Raw genomic sequence first — 23,085 nt, forward strand, 5'->3', positions numbered from 1 at the left:
AATTCAAGTCTCTGGATCAGAAATTGCCTACCCTGATTTAAAACAGTGCAAGCAAATTCAAATATTTTGCAACAGAGTTGCCATTTTTTTCCCAGTAAGTCAGAGGTGGTGCTGTTCAGTTAATCAATCTGCAATAACACATATCCATAAAAGTGTAAATTTTTACTTGCTGTTTAGCTAAAGGATAGGCCAAAAGTTTTGTATGATCTTAAATTTATACTTTTTTCACCATGATACAACTGGTTTCTGGACACATATTACGTGGTATCAAAGTCTGTAATTCCACAGAAAACTATAATAATTACTATCTTAGGAAGCTTCAGTATTTATTAGACATCCAATTAACGGTGTTTTCAAACCTACTGAGCAAGTGAATATCCAAAAATTTCAATATGTCTGCTTTAATACATGGAGAATCTTTTGTGGTTCATTGTTATTTAGTGTTTTACATTGAATTTGAATAGTATTTTTAATTTGTGAGTAATACTAAAATAAAATGGACACAAAATCCAACGAATCAACTTGACTGTGTTTCTATTCAATGTGATTAAAATTTACCTATTTTTATTCTTCTGCATCCATGTACATTTTAGGTATCTGAATCATTTTTTTTTTTAATCATCAACTATACATAGGCTAATTAGGTTCCTTTTGAGGGAGCCATGCTAATGTTTTATCAACCACAAGGTGGAGCTGTGACCACAGACTTTGATTCTAGTAAAATATTCACCCTTCTAGCTTGAATATTCAATTTAATACATAAAAATCCTAATTTGAGAATAAATCCATAATTCTAGAATATAAGCACCCGCTGCCAAGACACACACACACACACACACACACACACACACACACCCCTACACACACATTAAGCAGGGAGCAGGGAAATGTGGATGTATCCAGGAAGGTCATGTTTTCATGCTATGTAATACCTACCTGGGCATGGTACTATTGAAAGCACACCAAATAAAGAAATAATGAAAAGGAAAAAAATGGTTACCGAGAAAAGGTAACTTATATTGAATTGTCTAAGCAAAATTTAAAAAATAAATAAAACACTGCATTGCAATCATGAAAATTAGATACTGACTATAATTCCATCTTGGAGAGCATGAATACATCTGGTGTTCTAGAAATGCAAGTGTGGACCTGGACAACAGCTCACGTCTTCATTGTTTCATATCCCCTGTCTTTACAAGCTGAGAAGTATTCAGTTTAGGTAGAATCCTCCAACCACTGACCCCTGTCTTATAGAAAGTATTGTTCTAAATCTTTCTCAGTACTAAGTACTTTCAAAGAAGGCAAAAGGATCAAATCAAGCACTTATTCTTAATAAAAGAAATCAAGCTGAAAAAAAAAAGGATTTTTGGATAACAGTAATATGATTATTCATAGCTTATTATGAATTTTTGCAAAGCCATAAACATTTCACTTTATTGAAATTTGAAGCCTTTTAAGAATTTCAGACTGTGAGGCCCAAATCAATCAGTGTGTCAAAATTCAATATCTAGAACACTGACACCATCACAATCTCCCCTACCCTCACCCACCAGATGGCTTCTCCTTCTGTACCCTGATCCCAAGGACCACTCTCTATCTAAGTCATTGAAGCCAAGGAGCCAATCGAGTCTTCTTCCTCTTCTTCACCCACCTCATGAAATCCATCGCCAAATCTGGCCAGTTTTACCTCACAGATATGTTCTCAAATTTTTCATTTCTAAAACTCTCCCCATGACTGCTACCACCCAGGTTAGAGTTCAAGTCGTGTCCTAGTAACTTCAGCGAACATTACCGCAATAATTTCTCAGATGGTCGATACTGCCGAGTTTAGCCCTTTGACAACTTTCCTCTAAAATTCATCCTGTATATCACTGTCAGAGGGATCCATCCAAAATGTAAATGTGACCTCCTCTCCTTCATACTTACACTCCAGCCACACTGCACTATTCTGTTTCTCTCACACACCACGAGCCTTTGCTCACTTTATTAAGGCTTCAACTGCCCTGCCCACCTTTCTTCACCATCATCACTATTATTCTGTCTTGGTTTGGGCTCACTCCCTCCAGGAAGCCTGAGGCTCAGGGCTCCAGTTGCACTCTGTGGGTACCACTAGCTTCATCTCTTTCTCACCCCAGTAGATTCTGAATTTAGCAATTACATATTAGTCATGTTTGTACCTCTGGCACCCACCACAAAGCCAGCCCAGAAAGGCACTCATTACATGCACACTGAATTGTTTAAAAAAAAAAAAAGATAGGAGGGAGGCATTAGTACTCAAGGGAAAGGCCCAAGAAAAGCTTGTTTTTGCTAACTGTCCATTCAGAATTGACTACTCTTTAAGGCATTTATTTCTTACACTCCAAATGTGCTGGATACAGCCAAGAATAGAGCCAATACTAAAGTTATAAACCTAAGATAATTGATTAGCAAAAGACATTACATTATATGTACAACCACATGCTTAACTTAAATTAGCAGTCATACTTTTGATGAGGCACCATGGAATGTTCTTAATCAGTTTACCTCAAAAAATAATAAACACCTAAAAAATAATAATAAACACCTGGTATGCTAGTTAGTAATAAACCAAAAAACTGATTGTATATTTCAGAATATAATATAAACCTCCTTGGATTTGGCTATAAAATCTGGGCTCCTTCAGATTTTGCTATGATTGCTTTTGGCATCCAGGCTCTTTAGGGATTCTGTTCTGATTCTTTTTCATGAAAAAATCAGTTGCAGGCAACATTTCCTTCTCAATTTGTTACTTTTTAATCCTCTTCACAACATACTTTTGTTCACAGAAACTATGGCCCTAACAGAAAACCCCAAGGAGATTGGGAGGATCTTATAACTGTCATTTATTAAGAGTGTCCATAAGGCAAAACTGTCCTTTTAATTTGCCTAGAGAAAAAAGTTGCAGATGATAAAAAATATCATATTTTAATGGTTCAGAGCTCTTTACTGATCATGGCTCTGATTCTTACAATGCTTGACTTCCACTAAACTACTTAATCTCTCTAGGCCTCGGTTTCCTTTAAAATGGACACTTGAAGTTGTTAGAGAATGCAGTAAGATAACATGCTAACTGCTGAGAGTAGGGAGATACCTATCGAGTATCAATAATGGTGTATACCTTTTTTTATTATTATCATAAAAGTGTGTTGCACTCACTTCTGATACCAAGGGAAAGCTTTATGTGAATACCTGTCAGAGCGTCCTCCCTCCAAGCTGTATCTCAGGTAATTCATCCCATCCAGGAACTGGCTGCTAGGTAGGGAGTCATCACCCAGTTCTTTTAGATCCTCAGGTCTAAGGTACTCTCCCCCATCACCTGTCATTGTGTCATCACCTTCAAGCAATCAGAGATAGATGGAGAATTACTTGTTGAATGTAATATCAACTACAAAATACGATTATGATTGTGAAAAAATCAGCATAATAGCACTGACATCACTGAAACACTGCACACTAGAAAAAAAAAACAGAACACATGCAATTAAAGAGTGCTAAAACTCAGGTAAACAATATTTGACCCATTTTCCTATTACCTACTAAGAAGAAATAATTACCTGAATTGGAATTCTTTTAATATAAGTCAATTTTCTTTACTCATTTCTTTATCCCGATAGCTGATTTATCATGATAGCTGATTTATAGCTTTATATTTAACTTAACAATTAGTACAATATGTAGACAACTTAGCTTCTGTCTATAGTATCAATAATTTTGTACATAATGTCCAGCATTAACAGTCTTTTCATGTAATTGACAATATGCTAAGAAATACTTACTGCTCTAAAACAAATAAGAGGCATATTAAATGGAATAATATGACTTATAAGATTAGCAAAATATGCACATTAGGGAAAGAACACTAGAATGAAGTAGACAGATTGTGACATTTTAATAAACAACCTGGAATTTACTTTTAAAATCATTACAGAGCATAAAAAGCATGCTTTGTTGGCAACTAGATGGTTTCCCAAAGGTGAAGTACAGGGAAAAAAGTGAGATAATAATTAAGCAGTGGCAAAAAGCAATGACTAAGTGTTGTAGCTCTCATTTGGAAGCACAGATGGTATGAGTACATTCCCTGCCCATGAACTGGAATAGGACACTTTCAAAAATACACATTTCAGGAAATTCAATAAATAATACCTCATTCACAGAAATGCTCTCCATACCAATAATGTACTGGGATGGGGGAATAATTTAGCTGAGAGAAATTATTTCTGATGGTCCTTTAAGAGCACTAATCACACACTGAAAGCCTGATAACCAATGTAAGGGAAAATGTGAAAGAATCTAATTCATTCCTATAATTAAATTAAATATTTATTTTAATCTCATCTGTTTAAAATAACTGTTCTAAATCAATACTAATTTATTTATAAAGATACAGCATTAAAGACTTTTAAGAGGAATATGTCTTCAGCATCTCATTACTTCCCTGTATATATGATCCTAAGAGGCCATAATCAAGACTATTAGCTCTCTAAATTACTGAAAGGCAAAGATGGTTTGAACAAAAGACCTTCCAGTAAATAGAAATGTAACTTGTTCACCACTAATTTTTTTTCTCAAAATCAATGCATTTAATATTTGGCAGTTACAGATCTCATCATTAAAATTACTTTTTTGCTCCTCAGTGAAATCATTAGATTTTTATTTAGTTTTAGCTAAGTGAATTAGGCTATACAGAGTAGTTATTAAAAGTTTAGTCTTTAAAATCAGATAGACCTGGGTTCAAATTCTAATTCTACTACTTACTGGCCAGTTAATCTTCCTAAGCCTCAGTTTCCACAAGAAGAAAATGGGAATGATACTAATAATCTATCTCACGTGTCAGTTATCTGAATTAAATAACATATAAGGATGTATAACAGAGTTCTGCAATATAGTAATTGCTGGCTATTATTTTTATCAATACAAAGTGATCTAAGTGTTGACATACCAATGAAATATGACCTAAATTTCATTTATGCAGAATAATTTTTGAAAAATTTAAAGAAAAATAATTGTACTGTTTAAATATTTCATAAACCTGACAACTCTAATGAAAACATGAATGTTTTTTAAATTAATTTTGTTAAAGTGGTTCCCCCCAACTCTTGTATATATTCTCTTCTTCAAAGTGTTCCCTCACAAAACACGATGCAGCAATAGCAGCAATCCAGAGATAAATAACAACATAGATGAACATGAAATGCATGATGCTGGTGAACTTTAAGAGCCAAAAAGGTCAGAGGAGGGAGAGATCACTTTAGAATAATGTAGTGGGTTGAGTAATGTCTCCCCTGCCCCCAAATTTCATGTCTACTTGGAAGCCCAGGATGTGGTCTTGTGTGGAGATAGGGTCCTTGTAGATGTAAGTAAAGTAAGGATTTAGACGAGATCATACTGGATAATTGCAATGAGGGTGTTTTTTACAAGAGGAAGAGAAGGACACACAGAGACAAAGAGGAGAAGGCCATGTGAAGGCAGAGGTTGGAGTGATGTGTCTACAAGCCAAGGAACACCAAGGATTGCTGACAGGCACAGAAGCTGGAAGAGGCGAGAAAGGGTTCTTTCCTAGAGCCTTCGGAGGTTAGCATGGTCCCACCATGGACTTCCAGCCTCCAGATCTGTAAGAGAATGAATCTGAGCCACCAGCTTGTGGTAATTTGCTGTGGTAGCCCTAGGAAATTCCCAAGGAAGCTGGAGAAGGATCACTGAAGGAGGAATGGGAGCTGGTCAATTGTTTGGGGGCAATTTTGATGGGCAGAGATGATGGTATTTCAGGTGAGAGGCTAGTGTGTAAAGGGTCATGGAGGGCAGTAAAAACAGTATGAATAAAAGAGTAATATGCATTACTTACTTAGAGAATACTAAGTGGAATAACTTAGCAATAGTCAGTGTCCATGTTAGTGAGCAATGGCAGAAAGTCCAGGAAGAAAGCTGGTGTCTGAACAGAGTGACAAGATCACGAAGCTTGGACATTTTATTATAGGACTTGTAGGACTTATGTGTTCCACTATTTCCCCCTTCTTGTAAATCTTTATATAGGAGTATTTTTATGAGTCAAATAAGTTGGGATCCCCATTGTTTTATTTCTGGGAGAAAAAAAAATTCTAAGATCAATCCTAAGACTTGGTTTACCAAAACACAGGCATTGTCTGGTTTGGATATAAGCCTAAATTATTTTCAGAAAAAAATATGCAAGTCCTGTTAACATTTCAGAAAACTAAGCCTATTCTTATTTATGAAAAAGTGAAGGGAATGACTGAATGCAGGATGTCATATAATACAAGCTGTACCTTATGAATCCCTTGAGCAAGAGGCCTACAAAATTATGTAAAACCCCAAAGCCTGCTTGAATATACTCTCTCTCTCTTTCTCTATTCCCCACTCTACTACCCACCCCCACCCCTAATCCCCAAGAAGCTAAAATAATTGAGCTTTGCTTTCTAGCATCTAATTCCTAATTTCACCCAGATTAGGGCATCATGCCCATCCTCAGAGTCAATCTGCTTTTGCATTTCATCTTGCTTCTCCTAATTTGCCAGTTCTCACCACAGTCTCTTAGAAACCAAGATGGTTACAGAGAACACAGACAACTTGAAATAAGCTTCAATTTCTTGGTTCTTAAAATTACTCAAAACTCCTTAATACAGTAGGGTCTGCACTTCAAGTTTTCTGTCTTATTCCTCTTATCTTCCCCTCTTGCTATTCCTTGGTAAAGAGAAGGTTTATAAGAGTGAAGGAAAGAAAAGAGAAAAGAAGGAAATCTAGCTGGATTGACTCCTAGTATGGAGAAGCAAGGCCCAGTGTCAGCAGTTTTATCTTGTAAAAGATGCAAACAAACTACATGAACTTAACTTTCCCCGTCTTGCGCATAAAGAAACTTACTATAAGACAGAAGGAAAGCAACTGGAAGAGTACATTTTTAATCAAATGTATCAAATTGTGTGCCTCTGGTGTTGAGTCAATGTACAATTTCAAAACCCCTGATTACACTGAGTTTGTGAAATAGTGGATGTCCTTTACATTCTCCCTCATTTCTGCATTTTGATAGCTTTATTACAATGCTATCTGACTAAGACAGCTGCTACATTAAAAAATCCCCTCCTAGGTTCTGTGTTACCAAATGTGAAGTTTAGGGGTTTGGGGACACCTATGGTGGCCTTAGGTGTATATCCTGATGTCTTGATTATGTCTCAGAGAGAAATGGCCCAAAGATGCAAAATCCCTAAATGCTGTTGTCAGTGGCCAGATGCTAACCCAATGTTGGAATTAGCTGGAAAGGTACCTGTTTAGGTACTAATCTCACCAGTGCTACCATAAAATGTCTCTCCCAGGATATGTGTGTATAAAGCATGCTATGCGATAGTACATATCTGCAGTGTGGGATGGAAAGTAGAAATGCCTGTAGAAAATGAAAAATCAATTTGGGAAAAATATAATACAGCTCAACACTTTAAATGTTATTAATGTGTCCAAAAAATAAGATAATCATATCCTTGCCTTTCATCTTGGTAAGTGAGACGACCTCTACAGTCCAAGTCTAGCCTATCCCGGCCTTTAAATCCTCATCTTCTTTCATCTTCCTAGATACCTTGTCTGCTAGACCCTTCATCTTCAACCTCTACTTCTCTGTCAGCCCCTTCTTTCCACAGTAACATCATCCATATTTCTGCCATCTTTGAAATACAGCTTCCTCCGGCTCTTTAGGCCTTCTTTACTTCACACTCTGAGTCCTCTTCCTTTCATAGTCAAACCTATTAAAAGAGGCTTTCTATTTTACAAATTAATCAGTGGCCAAGAGGTGATTTCTTCTTTGGAAAACTACCCTCCTTAATTTCTCTGACATAAATCCCCCCTGGTCTTCCCCCTACCTCTCTGAGTCTTTCTTCTCAGTCTCTACTCTCCTTAAATGTTGATACTTCCCATTTGGCTTTTCTTCTCATTTGACAAATTATCATGTGTTTTTAAAACTTCAAGGACCACCTATATTTTGCCTACACATATATCTGCGTCTATTCCAAACCTCTCTCACAAACTCAACATGCACATCAAATGCTTCCTGGACTCCACCTGAACTTCCTATAAGCATCTCAGATTCAGCATGGTAGCACACAACTCATCTTCTTCCCCACCCCACTCTCTGCCCATCTGCTTCTCTGCAAATTCCCTACAGCAGTAAATAGTACAACTACTTCCCTACCCTAGCCAAGGTGGGGGGTGGGGAAGGGATGAAGGTCTGCTTTCAAATAAGATTTTGAATTTAAATATTTAATTCTTGTTTGAGTACAGTTCTATTAGGCTTGGAAAGAATTTTGCATAACTCAGAAAGCTTATGAAAGAATGGTTATACCCTAACATACTTTCTTTTATCAACTTACTTATTTGATGTAAAACAAATAAACAAAAAGCAACCCCTATGTTTTTGCATCATAACAAACCTAAAGTGAATTTCCTTTTTGTTTCCTATACTTGAACAACCCCTTCCCTGCCATTACATATTTACTTACTTAATAGAATTCTGACTTCCAGGTTTTAGGACTTAACTTTTTTTCATTGTATTCTCCAATCTTTCCAAACAATTTTATGAAAACCCTTTCCTACTAATTGTATAGCATTGATGTATTACTTGCTTTTAAAGTTTCATGCTTTAATATCTGGAAACTACAAGATTCCTCAGTGATAGAGGCACATTTAGCCATGACCAGCCTCTATAAGACACAGATCACAAGAGTATGGGAATAAATTAAGATAAAGTGGGAAGGTCCCAAGGATTCTTCATTCTGACAACTTTTCACAGTGCTGGGAAGAAGGAGATTCTCTGACATGTCACTGAGCTCTCTCTCTCTCAAGAATACTCAGCGCTTCTGCTGATAAGTGGGTAAAGGACTGAAACCTCGGGTGAGGAGCCCCGCTAACGTCAAGCATCCACAGTGGAAGTGTGTCAAGAGGAGAAGGTAGATGTGCCTCCGTATTTCATCCCAACACTCAGTCATTCTGGAGTTCTCTTGATTATTAGTACACATCGTCCCAGAGAACTACTGGAGAAGTTTATACAAACCACCCACTCACAAATCTCTGAGTATAAGGGATATATGGGTCACATTTCCACAGGTAATTTAGTTACACAGGTGTATAACCCCTGAGCCCTACCATATAATTTATGGCTATGGAGCTGAGTCAGCAAAGACAGGAGTCAGCTCAGGATCCTATGAAGATGTAGAGGATTACATTTACAGCTTTGTTTTAGTCTTCACAGTAGAATATTCCTAGACTGAATTCCCATTTCTCTTTTTCTTCCATTTCTCTGCCATCTTGCTCCATCAGGACTCATTTACATCATGACTGAGCTATTACAACAGCTTCCAAAGTGGGTTTAGATTCCACATTCACCACTTAGTAGCTCTGTGCCACTGAACAAACTACTTAACGTGTTTAAGCCTTAGCCTCCTCATCTTCAGGTGAGCCTTTCTCACCTGAAAAACAAATGAGGGGAAATCCATAGCCTATCCTATATGGATGCTGTAGGGATTAAATGAGACAATGCACCTAGCATTGTGATGTCTAGTAAATGCTTTCTCTTCTCTCAGATACCTACTTCCTTCCAATTTCATCCTAATGCACTCCTTCGGTGTGCCACTGCTGATTTAATCTTTGTACGAAACAGATTTAATTGTTTCAATCATTAATTGAAATCTTTAACACATCCTAATTTCCTTGACTTTTCAGTTGATATTCCAAACATTCCACAGCGAAGCCCCGTGTGTTTTAATGTATCAGCCAAAATGAATGACTAGATTATTTTGTCACTCTGTGTCTCTCTCTTGCCCTTTCCCATATCGGGACCTTCCCATACTGTTCCTTCTCCACTCCCTAAAACCTGTGCCACCCTCCTATTTATCTCTCAGCTTTCAGCAATTCCTTGAGACTGTGCTAGGTCTCTCCCTCTCTAGATTTTCCCAGGCAGATATGAAAAGCAGATGACATAGTGTCTTTAGCTATGCTTCATTAATTTATACATTACCTCTCCATATATGTTCACTTTTGATTCCCCCATGGTACCAGTCATAGAGCTTTACACACAATAACATCACATTCATTATCTGTTGATTGGATTCATGAGTGGAAAATTCTGATTGCTTCACTATAGCAAGTTAGCCTGAAAGGACATCTGTACTTGGTTTGGATATTCTTCTCAGTATCGACACATAGACTATCATTAAAATAGTAGAGCTGTAAAGAAAACAGGGACTGGCTAATACTATCCAAATACATGTGGCTGCACTTTGTCCATATAAATAAATGATGGTAGGTTCTGTGAAAACATTTTAAGAGCACACAAAATTAAAGGATTGGCAATGTCAACTAGTCAAATTCCTTTATACTAATTGTTTGTACTAAAAAGTTACTTCACAAAACTCAAATATATTCTATACAAAAATATTATTCAACTTGAATTTCTTTCTGGGGAAAAATGTTAAGTTTTTGGCTATATCTAGACATGGAGAGCTTCCTCCATCACCATGAAAGATATTCTTGATCATTAGCCAACATTCCTCTCAAATCAAGAGTTCTTATCACTAATAACTTTTAATATATAATAGTTTTAACAAAAGTGTACAAGATGTTATACCTAGGTCTTATATTATGCAATGGGCAGGTCCAAGAGGATGTTTCACACAAATGGAATTTCTAAAAACCCAGTAAATACTTTGGATGCATTAGCTATTGGAATTCTTTAACAATTATTTTGGGAAAAAATAACTATTTTTAAATTAAATAATCACTATCTAATTTATCTGATTTATAAAGTTAGATTTTCATGTAATAGGTTTGCTTAAAGTGGTACCACATATACTTTGGAAACTTCTTGCTAGATAGAATATTTTATATTATTCATTTTTCCCTATATGCCAAAGTGCTCCCTAAATAATTTTTAAAGGCTACTTTATTCCTAGCTAACTTTTAAAAATTAGATTATAACTACTAACTTAATATATTTCTAACCACATCTAAAATATATCTTTATCCAGGAATGGGATGACTGCATATCAAGTAGTCTAACGTAGTTGTTAACATGTTCATGTTAATTCAATGTCAACTTATCAAAAAATTAATTTTTCTCTAAATTTGTATTCTAAGAAGAAATATTAGTTTTGGGAAAATATTTATATAATGTTCATTAGATAATTTAATTATGTTAATAGGTCTCAATAATAGTTTCAAAAATCATTAATAGTATAAGCAATTCATGGTGTCAAGCTTCCAAGTTAATAAAAATCTACACACCCAAATGCACACACAAGCAATTCCACTCATATTACACATGCTATTTCAAAAACCACCAGATTAGTATTAGGCACCCAGATTTAATTAAGCTAGTTGCTTCTAGCCAGTTAAGAAAAATTAAAAGCAAAGACAAACTTTCACTTCAACAATTTCCTCTAAAGGTACCTGAATCACTAAGCACTTCCCCATCAATAAAGTGGTCACCAAACTGTTTAAAAGCTGTTCAACATGTAAGTGAAGACAAGAAAGAAGATCACATGAAACAAAATATAGTGTGCATGTACGGATGCTGAAAATTGGCAAGTATTACCATGGAACGCAAGATTATTATAATAAATACTTGGAACCATTAGCTTTGGCAATACCTTTTAATTTACTTACAATAATACATTGACCCAACATTTGTTTGTTCTTGTCGTAAGTTCTTATAAAAGCTGAGACAACTCAATGTCTGTTACCAATAGGTGAATTAACAAATTGGTTCCAAATAAGGGCGTCTCAATGTAAAGTTTTACCTTCTGAATACATCTTGAAGAACCTAAAGAAATACTTTTAATATTTCTCCATAAAAGCAGTTAGTATTGGGCCTACTACTAGGGTCAGTATGGCAATAATTTTTCAAACATGTATACTTATGTACATGTATTCATGTATACATGTCATGTCATGTATATACATACATATATATTTTTCTAACAGGTACACTTGACCAATAGCTGAACTACTGAAACTTGGTTGCATACTTTATGTGCTGCATTCATGATTTTTTCAGCAGATTTTTCTTTTTGTTCAAGAAAAGTCAACTACTCTAGTTGAAGTAGAGGTGGGGAGCCAGAAACCCTGCTGGCAGTACCTCTAGCATGATGCCCCATACCCACCCCAAGGCAGTCACTGGTGCTCCTCGTAGAGCTTCTCAGACCTTTGAAATCCACTGGCTTAGATAATTTTTATCAACTCTAAAACTATAGGGGGCATACAGTTCTTCTGATTTAAAGAATCAAATTCTTACGTTGAATTTGTATGACTTACTGCTGCGCTATTTTTAACCTTCGTTAAGGCTCTTTTTTTCTATATATTTATTAGTTTTAAAATATTTTTTTCTATATATTAGTTTTAAAATATATTCTGTATGTTTGAACCAATTAGAAAGGAGAGATTTCTCAATATACCATTGATAGAGTATATGTTAAGTTCTTTTACTTTAAAGCATTTTAATAAAAAATGTATTTTAGCATAGTTAAAACATATTAAAAATAATTGTATTATCAGGTAGATATTTTAACAGATGGCCAACTTCCAGTTTCTCTCCCTTGTCCTAGTCCTGTTATTTAGTAAGTGATTAAAGATAACAACAGTTGAAAATATATAAACAAAATCCTCCCTCCCCCAAATTGAAAAAGTAAATGTATTGAAACAAAGGTGAAAAGGTTACTTTAAGTGCTAAGATGCTGTCATCCACATCCACTGTACCAGCTTGTTTCCTGAAAAAAATGATGGTTTCCTTTGTGTAAGACCATGACAGATGTCATAGAAGAGTGAATAAAAGTCTTACCCTCTTCATCAGAAACATCAAGAACCTCAGTCATGGTCTCTGGAACATTTAGCTTGTGTTTTTCAGTGATAGTCTGGAAAGACAAAAATCATTAATGTTCAACTTAAGAACAAAAATCAAACAAAAGATCAAAAGAATCACAGAGGAGGCCATAGTCAACAGCATCAGCAAGCGATCAGGCCCCGAGCACTCCATCTTCTCCACATGGACATTTTGGAAGCTTAGTCTCTTATTCTCCTTCATGGAAACTCATTTGCTCTTTCTGAAGATAAATGATCATTTACTCCAGTGAAGTTGTACAAGAGAAAGTTCATTATTTTGAATTCCCATTTGCAAAATAAATTCTTTAGCAATGGCATTAACAGCCATATTGAGAAAGCAGATTCAGGTTTTCAGGGCTTCCCTAAAATGAACTAAGTAATGTCTCCAGAAAAGCTTTAAAAAGAAGCAGTGAATATATGCAATTTATGAAAAACAAAGCCACTGGAATGAAGTTGTAAACAATGTGAAAGATATAAACTTTGGGGCAGAAAATGTGATGCATCTCTTCTGGGATTAGAGGATCAACAGTGGAGAATCACCCATCCTTATAGTCTTTCATTGGTCTACAATTCTGGCTTGCTGCTTATTTGCCTTCCATAATAGCCCTCCAGAGTTGTCAGATCCACTGCCTTCCATCTCTGATGGATGATGTAAGGTTAAGAGACCAGGCTCTGGAGTCTGGCTACATGGGTTCAAATTCTAACTTCAGCATTTATTAGCTATGAGGCCTTAGCAAGTCCCTTTGTTTCTCTGTGCCTCAATTTCATCATTTGTAAAACAGGATAATAATACTACTTCATAAAATTGTTATGAAGATTAAATGAAATATATAAGAGCTCTAAGAACAGTGCTTAGTATATGTTAGTATTCAATAAATATTAGCTAGCATAATTTATCATCACTATATTTTGATATTAAATTAATCTTAAAAACAAAGGGCCTCTGAACTTTTTAGTCATTCAGGCACTCAAGAAACATTCTGAGTGCCTATTGCATGCCAGGCACTGTTTCAGACGCCAGGGATACCACAGTGATAAAAAAAAAAAAAAGGATAAAAATCCACATCTCATGACTTGAAATATCACCTAAAGATAGTTGAGTCTCAAATTCCCGTCTCTAGTTTCTGCACTGAAAGTGTATTAAGTACATCAATTGGCATTGTTATGAGAAATTTAAAAAACTAATCTCCTGAAATAAGAGTAAAATCTTCAACTAAAGCCACCAAAATACAGCAAATAGGTTGTCTAGGTTGTTAAGCTTTGCTACCTACAGACTACAGGCTTGTTTGGCTACAATACCCCTGCCACCAACTCTTTTTTTTGCAAAAGCAGTAGAGAACTTCAAATAATTTTACAGGGAAATTCAACTGATTAATTTAAGAATACATTTACATACATGGGTATAATTTCTATATGTTAAGAAGGACTGATTAAATCACAATGTGATACTGTATAACCTTTCAGTGGCTTCCCATTTTCTTCAGAAGAAAACTTAATACAGTTGATCCCCGAACAATGCAGGTTTGAAACTCATGGGTCCACTTACACATGGATATCTTTCAATAGTAAACACTACATTACTACATGATATGAGGTTGGTTGAACCCACGGATGCAGAACCGTCCATACAGATGGCTGACTGTAAGTTATATTCACATGAACTCCCCGGGTTGTTCAAGGGTCTGGCAAACTGGCTGGGAAGATGCCTGGTGATGTAGTAAGGAGAGGCAGGGAGGTCTCATCCCTCCACCACACGCTACAACCGTGTTGGCAGCCATGTTCTCTTATGCCTCTGCTTTTTTTCCCCATATATCCTTTTCTTTACCAGAAATGTTCTTTCTTCTCTTGTCTTGGCTCATATAAGATGCAACTTCCTTGGAGAAACACTCCCTGACCCTCCCCAATGAATGTGTTTGTTCAACCGTGTTTATCTGCTGCTACCCACTCCTATAGCATCATGTGCCCCACATCACACACACCTGTACGTGCCCCCTCCACCTCCCACATGAGTGTGAGTCATGAAAGAAGCTGTTTCCACAGAACCTGAAACATAGTAGGGGCTTCTCAAATACATATTGGAATAAATTGATGACATAAAATTATGCAAAATACATTTAAAATCCACATAATGACCACATAGATTTTCTTTGGGAAGAAGAGAAAAGGAAGAAATGCAGAAAGGAAAGAAAGTCTCATGTTATCCAGATGAAGGCACAATTGAAGACTAGAGTAGTAAACTAAGCTTTCCAGCATGTTGTTTCTGATGTCTAAATAATTCCATAATGTCTTATTCACTGAAAACAGATTAAACACTGTAGGAAAGACAAAAGCTTCTATCCAAAGTTCTGGAGAATAACAGGTAGTCAATAAGAATTTGATGAGTGAACAAACTTAAAAATACACCATTTAATTATAATATTAATTAATTTATGAATTTAATACAGAAAGATGATAACCTAAGTTCTATATTAACGGTTCTCAGCTCTACCTGCATATTATAATTATTAGAGAAACTTAAAACATATTGTTGCTTGGGTCTCAACGCAAGCCAATTAAATCCTCATCCCTGAAGAAAGGGCCCAGCTATAGGTATTTTTTAAAGTTCCTCAGGTGGGTCTATTGTGCAGCTCAATTTGCAACCCAAGTTCCTGCATTAGGAAAGTGTATAGATTGCAGAAAAATGACTTACATTTAAAATAAAGGATAGAGACAATGACACTCAATTAAACTATGACTTTTGGGGAAACTTTTAAAATAAGTGTCTAAATGTACATTAAATGATTAAAAATTTTAAGGGATACCTACTGCATTAGATCACTCCAGAAAGTCCATTTTTTCAGAAATGTTCTAGAGTATTTGCCCTTCATAGGAAACATTTCCACAAGAAGATGCTTCTCCATTTGAAAATAACTGATGGAAATACACTTTAAATGATTAAATTATATTGCCTGACATTCTCAGTTTCTACTTTCAGATGCTGATAATGTGACTATATTTTCTTTGAACTTGTGAGAGTGGAAATAACTTTGCTTTAGTTTGGTTATTGAATGCTCTTAAGGTTATTATCAGCAAATATATGTGGCAATAGAAAAAGTAACACTGATCATATTGGTCATGGATATTTTTTGGCGCAGATATTAAAACTGCTTTCTATATACAATGTAGTAAATATAGTATGCATTTGTACATGACATAGTGCCTGACCCTTAAAAGGTCGTCAGTAAATATTTGTTGAATGGATAATAAATAAGTCTTCCCACTCATTAGTAATGTGATAAGAAATGAAAAAAATTGTCCCTTTAAATGAAGTGTCCTTTGAAAACTTGACTAGCTAAACATAAATATGGTTTTATGCAAGTACATCTGAATAGCCCAAAGAAAACAAGGATATAATTAAATGATCATGGGCATCTTCTTCTGCTATAGAATCTCAGATTCTATGGTCAAGATTAGAAACTACTTTAAAAGTTAAAATGAGTAGTGCACGATGCATAAGTTTAATAGGATGTAATTAAATCATATAATGTGGCAAAACAAATAGAATGCGATAGAAGGCAGACTTAATAATGAGTTTTTAACATTTATCATGATGTAGAAAATAAAACATGAGTCCTTACATGGTGTTTTATAAATGGGGGATAATATCTGCTTTTTCTGTGTGCAAAAGAAAAAGTGTGCTTTACTGCTCTTCATTTAGCCCATCTCTCTGGTCAACCACTTCCTTTGTACCACTTACTCAGCAAGTCACAATAAGTCACAGTGTGGCGAGTGACCTTGGCTAGTATGCCACCTTCTAGTGCCCACATACATTGGCTCCCATCAGTGCTACAAGCTAAACCTGGTTTTGCTCCCAAACCCTCTTATACCAATTGTACATGTTAACATAATTTTTATATATAAGTTAAATACTACATAGGTAATATTTTTCTTAAAAACTAAGGTAAATGGTTTGCAAAGTCTCAACAAAGGTGAGTCTCCAAAAATAACTGCTACTCAGGTGTGGTTGAGACAATTATAGCACGTTGGGGAAAAAATGTCAAAAGTTTAAAAAGGTTCTGCACTCAGAATAGTGTCTCTTTAAGATAATACACAGGATAAATTTTATATAGATATAGATATTATAGGATAGACACATACACACACAATACAGTATGTATTATAGACGTTCTTTGTTCAAGAAGGACAACTTAGCCTTCTAGTCAATGGATCTGTATTCAAAGAAAAGTTCTTGACTCCACTTAAAAAGTGTCAAATGGGCTTCCCTGGTGGCGCGGTAGTTGAGAGTCTGCCTGCTGATGCAGGGGACGCGGGTTCGTGCCCCGGTCCGGGAGGATCCCGCATGCCGCGGAGCGGCTGGGCCCGTGAGCCATGGCCGCTGAGCCTGAGCGTCCAGAGCCTGTGCTCCACCACGGAAGAGGCCACAACAGTGAGAGGCCCGCATACCGCAAAAAAAAAAAAGAAAAAAAAAAAGTGTCAAATGACTTTACATGTATTTATTGCACTGCCACTTTTATGATTCCCATTTTTTTTTTTTTTTTTTTGCGGTATGCGGGCCTCTCGCTGTTGTGGCCTCTCCCGTTGCGGGGCACAGGCTCCGGACGCGCAGGCTCAGCGGCCATGGCTCACGGGCCCAGCCGCTCCGCGGCATGTGGGATCTTCCCAGACCGGGGCACGAACCCGTGTCCCCTGCATCCGCAGGCGGACTCTCAACCACTGCGCCACCAGGGAAGCCCTGATTCCCATTTTAACTGACTTATGGCATCAGATAAGATTTAGAACCAAAGCTTAAATGGTAATATAACTATAATGTCATTTTTATTTTAGTAGCTTATTCAGTAATTTATGCTCTATATATCAATGATTATATGCAACGATCACTTTAAAACTATGCAAATAATGGATGATAGCTTATCAGTAAGTAAAGGGATGAGTCATATCTCACAGTTCTTCCAAACTGCATTAGGAGACTGAGCTTGCTGGCTTCTGCTGCCAGAAATGTGTCCCTCCCACTCTGATGTCCATTCCGGCAAACAGACAATGATTGTAATCCCCAGAGAATGCTCAACTGTCTCATATCCTCTGCTAGGTCTTACGAAGTAAAGTTAGAAAAGCAAAGGTTAAGGAAACAAACCATGATTCCAAAAATGTCTCACAAATTTCTGAAGCAGTGACTTTTCCTTTACAAACTGCTGCCTTACTCTTCTCTCCACACAATGACTTTATTCATATTTTGAGGTGAAGAATTCTGGAAGGAGGAATAGCAAAGGAAACTTTCTCTGATGGCAGAGAACTCACATTGCTGCTCAAATGGCACATCGTATGAAGCCAATGATGTGAAATTCGTATGTTAGATGTATGGCTGTAGTTCAACTATTACATTCAAATGGTAGTAACATTAAATTTAATTTGATTAATTTTACATAATTATTGCCTTGTGCTATTTGCCTACCACCAGTGAGTAGTTCCAAATTATTTTTAGTGAATCTGTAGATTTTAGAAAATGATACTGAATATGCTAATTCCATGAAAATCAATAAAGGGCGTTATTTAAGTGAGTTTTTAAAAGTGGAAAATTCCTGGTAAGCTACTTTTAGCAAAGCCAAGATCAGTTATATCAGAGTGGTTAAGAATATGGATTTTGGAATCTGACAACCTAAATTTGAATCCTAGATCTACCCTCAGTGTCTGACATATTTGTAACTACTAAATTTTAGTTATAGTTTTTAATATCATTATGTGGGAAAAGAATGAATGAAAATCTCTTCTGAAAGAGAAGAAGTATAAAATAAGAAGACTCACATCACAGAAGGAATAAGTTCATATTTTCAATCCTTAACCCCAAATTCCATTTCACAAAACAATAAAACTCACAGTTCTAAGAATCCAATTCTAAGAGAAGAAGAAAGTAAAGATAGGGCAGCATTAAAAACATGTAACCAGGGCTTCCCTGGTGGTGCAGTGGTTGAGAATCTGCCTGCCAATGCAGGGGACACGGGTTCGAGCCCTGGTCTGGGAAGAGCCCACATGCCGCGGAGCAATTAGCCCCGTGAGCCACAGTTACTGAGCCTGCGCGTCTGGAGCCTGTGCTCCGCAATAAGAGAGGCCGCGATAGTGAGAGGCCTGCGCACCACGATGAAGAGTGGCCCCCACTTGCCACAACTAGAGAAAGCCCTCGCACAGAAACGAAGACCCAACACATCCATAAATAAATAAATAAATTAATTAATTAATTTTAAAAACATGTAACCAATAAAACTACCCATTTAGATAAAGGGGGTACTTGTTTAGTTAATGTGGGCAATGATTTCTTATTTTCCCAACTGAAAGCAGACATGCTATTATGTTTTACATTTGTTTGTTGGCTTTTCACCTAGAAACTTGATTTCTAAGTATGGTGGTTTTTGTTGGAGCAATGATTAGCTAGGCAGCATAGAGACTAATAGTTACCAGAAAAGAAAAAAAGCTCACAGAAAGTTTTATGAGGAGTTTTCACATCCCCCTAGAGCTACATGTGTGGAGATATGACCATAAGTCTGATTTCTGACAAGGTATCTGAGAACTTTAGCAATAGTATTTTTTTAAATTCCTCCTCTTTTTAAATATAGACCTGTATAGTTAAAGTTATTCACTCTAAGTAATATTTATGAGCCTGAGATCTCTTTGAAATTAGACATGTACGTTCTATAATTCTATTGATATTAAACAAGAATTTATTGATATTTTCTTACAAAACTTAATTCTCATTCTTCACTCCGACTACACTGTAAGTTGCTGGTAGGGGGGAGTAGTGTTTTCACTGTTGATGACACTTCAGCACTGAGCACAGAACCCAGCACATATTTTATATCCAATAAACACTAAAGGAATGAATTAATGAAATGAATGGAAGAAAAAGCAGGTCATGATAGCTAAAAGATGCAAGTTTGCCATCTAGTGGTCATCTGATAAAAATGTACATGCATAATTCCCAGAACATGCAAGAGGCAAAGTTGAGAGAAAACATGACTTCTAAGAACAAAAGTGTTTACCCAATCTTGCCACCAAAACCTTCACTTATCTGTGGTGTGCACATTGTTTCAAAAATGCCAAATAAAGATATATGTACAGGTCCCCAGTATGAAGATTTTCCTGGTATAACAAATCATATAGTAAGAAAAAGCCATTACGATTCAGCCATATATAGTGACTCAGAAGTATAGTGCTAGGTGATGACAAGACTTGTTTTTCTCCCATATAATTTATTGACACTATACTTTAAATCTTTAAAAATATTGTGGTACACTGGCCAAAGATTTTGCTTGAGAAAGCAAGCAGTGCCATTCTCTCATCTAAATTCAGTCTCTGTCTTGTAGTTCATTAATAAACCATACTCCACTCTATTTAAAACTCCACATCAAACCAACTACCTCAATATCTGTCAACAGGGACTTGCTGTCAGCCTGAGGAACAAAATTCCTTTCTTTTTCCTTACATCTATCAAAAGAACCAAGTGTTCCAAAACTCGTTTTTACTAGAACTTTACTAGAACCTCATTCAGAATTTTATATTTGTTGATTCATGATCTGATTGTCTCTCAGGAACATCTAAATGTTCTGCTGTCGGTCTACTTTTCTACTTTATGAAGAGAAATTAAAGAGTTGATGCTTAAGGAGAAAAGTTAATAAATATATGCAAAGAGAAGAGCACTTTCAGCTGTGAGTTTCCTCCCAGGAGGCCTCCTTTTAAGCTTTGCTCCAGCTGAATAGCACAAGAGCATTAGGACTCATTAACATCACGTCCTCACTCTTCCAGAGTTTCTCTGGCAAAGGCCAATGATGATCACTGTTCTCTCCTAAAGAATCAGCAGTCATATTCCAAACAGTGAAAATAAAAAATGTTAAATATTTATTCTGTCAAGATACAGACACAGGGCTTCCCTGGTGGCACAGTGGTTGAGAGTCCGCCTGCCGATGCAGGGGACGCAGGTTCGTGCCCCGGTCCGGGAAGATCCCATATGCCGCGGAGCGGCTGGGCCCGTGAGCCATGGCCGCTGAGCCTGCACGTCCGGAGCCTGTGCTCTGCAACGGGAGAGGTCACAACAGTGGGAGGCCCTCGTACCGCCAAAAAAAAAAAAAAAAAAAGATACAGACAGTTTCTCTCTTAAGCACATTCGATTTTCTTTTTGAATAAAAAATAATCAGAAATAGGAAGAAAAGCAGGATGAATTGTTCTCACTGGGAATGCATCTGACCCAGTCGTGAGCATAGCAGGGATCAGGGTCTTCCCAGAGTCTGGCGTGACCACCGAGCTAAGATAAAAAGTTTGCTGTGGAGTGTCCTACCACTTTGCCAGCGGTAGGTGTCACACCCAACTACAGCAACAGGGCAGAGGAGCCAGAAAAAAAGCAGTCAGTCACAGAAAAAGGAACTAAGTATTATAAAATTACATTCACACATTTTATATGGATTTATGTTGACCAAAGGAAGCTGAAATCCCCGTTACTAGTTGTGTAAATGCCTTTACATCTGCATACTTCAATGTATGCTCTACAATAAAAGAAGTTCAAAATCAAAAGCTCAAAACATTTTGTAAGTGAAAATGTCTGTGGCTTAACAGCCACGACAAGGGAGCCGAAGCCGATGGGTTCGTTTCACTTACCGTGGTGGTGGTGGTGACCTCCTCGGTTACAACCTTCAGGGTGTCCACCACGGAGATGTAGCCCAGACGCTTAGCAATCGCCAAGGCAGTGTTGCCATTCTGAAGACAGAGTGAAAGAGAGAGTGAGAGCCGGGAGGGAGGACGGCGATGTGAGCCAATGAGCTCACCCTCGGCTCCACATGAGCCAGCATTTCCTTCCAAAACAGGCACAGCTTAGGAAAATCACTAGTTTTTACCATTACATCTGAATCTTCTTTGTAACTTCTTTAGACTATAGCCCAGGTCACCATGGTAACACAACAAGCTGCAGCTGCTTGCTCTTTCTAATAAGAAGCGCTTGACGGCTTTAACCCTGAAGTTGTCAAACCCCTCTCCGAATCCTGTACTATGATTAGGAAAGTAACTCTTGAACTGAGGATGAGGCCTCCGAAGAAAACTATTCAAGTACCAAGTACACTCTCTCCTCAACAGAGGTCAGGCCATCTGTTGCAGGTAAGATGTTACCGCAGGGAACACAGTAACATATTTAGCTGCAGCTGTGCAGAAGCTCACTGTGCAGCAAAAGGACACAAGCAAGCAACGCAGGCTCCAGCGGCCACTGGGGATCCCGGTTTGTTAAATTGCACCGCTTAGTTTACAATTCAATGGCTCCACATCCCAAACAGCTTAGTCTGAGCCAGCAGCCTCGGAAACTGTGCTCCCTTAAGAAGGCCGGGCGGGAGGGGCGGACTCCGCGCCCAGCCGAGAGCCAGCTGGAAGCCGAGCTCGTTCCGGCAGCCCGAGCGCAGGGCCCCCTCCCGGGACGAGCGCTCCCTCCCGGGACGAGCGCTCTCAGCGAAATCCCAGGCTGATTTCTTGAAATCCCAGGCTTTCCAGAGTGCGGAGGCTCATTTAAGGAGGCTGTATGGGGACTCAGCTCAGCCAAGCGGCCCCCCTGGAGGGGGATGGGGGCGAGGGCAAGAAAGGAGCTGCGCGGAGAGGGGCAGCCGGCGCCGCCTTACCGCGGTGGTGGCGTTGGGCTTGGCCCCGTGCGGCAGCAGGACGTTGATGATGTGCGTGTGGCCCTGCTGGGCGGCCTGATGCAAAGGCGTGTAGCCGTTCTGCAGACGACGGTGGCGGCAGACCGAGCAGAGATTTGCAAAAGGAGGAGGAAAACTAGGTTAGCCTTTATTTTGAATTTCTTAGTCTTATTTACAACCAAACCGTCACGGATGCCTGCGTCTTTGGAGCACAGTATCACCAGCAGCCCATTTTCTCAGCAGCAAAACTCCCCCCCACCTTATCGTCTGCTAAACAAAGAGGCTGGCTTATGAAGTAGCAAGATTAACAGACTCCAAATCATAACTAGAGTTATATTTTCACCAATTAGCATTTTAGTTAGCATTAAAAATGTGTATGCTGGGCCTCCCTGGTGGCGCAGTGGTTGAGAGTCCGCCTGCCGATGCAGGGGATACGGGTTCGTGCCCCGGTCTGGGAGGATCCCATATGCCGCGGAGCGGCTGGGCCCGTGAGCCATGGCCGCTGGGCCTGCGCATCCGGAGCCTGTGCTCCGCAACGGGAGAG

The 23,085-nt window shown here is 37.9% G+C and overlaps 1 protein-coding gene across 24 annotated transcripts in view; it reads right to left on the reverse strand.

Moving 5' to 3' along the window:
* ANK2 (ankyrin 2) overlaps positions 1 to 23,085 on the reverse strand; it is a 710,377-nt gene that overhangs the window by 67,690 nt on the left and 619,602 nt on the right. For all 24 annotated transcript variants that reach the window (XM_082640892.1, XM_082640897.1, XM_082640904.1 and 21 more), the window contains 4 exons: positions 22,524 to 22,622; positions 21,523 to 21,621; positions 12,845 to 12,917; positions 3,208 to 3,352 (listed from right to left, as the gene is read on the reverse strand). In XM_082640892.1, the coding sequence (XP_082497018.1) occupies positions 3,208 to 3,352; positions 12,845 to 12,917; positions 21,523 to 21,621; positions 22,524 to 22,622 (416 nt within the window). The remainder of the gene's footprint in view (positions 1 to 3,207; positions 3,353 to 12,844; positions 12,918 to 21,522; positions 21,622 to 22,523; positions 22,623 to 23,085) is intronic.

This window comes from Mesoplodon mirus (genome assembly GCF_964341445.2).
Source record: "Mesoplodon mirus genome assembly, chromosome: 2".
In the NCBI taxonomy this organism is placed as follows: Eukaryota; Metazoa; Chordata; class Mammalia; order Artiodactyla; family Ziphiidae; genus Mesoplodon; species Mesoplodon mirus.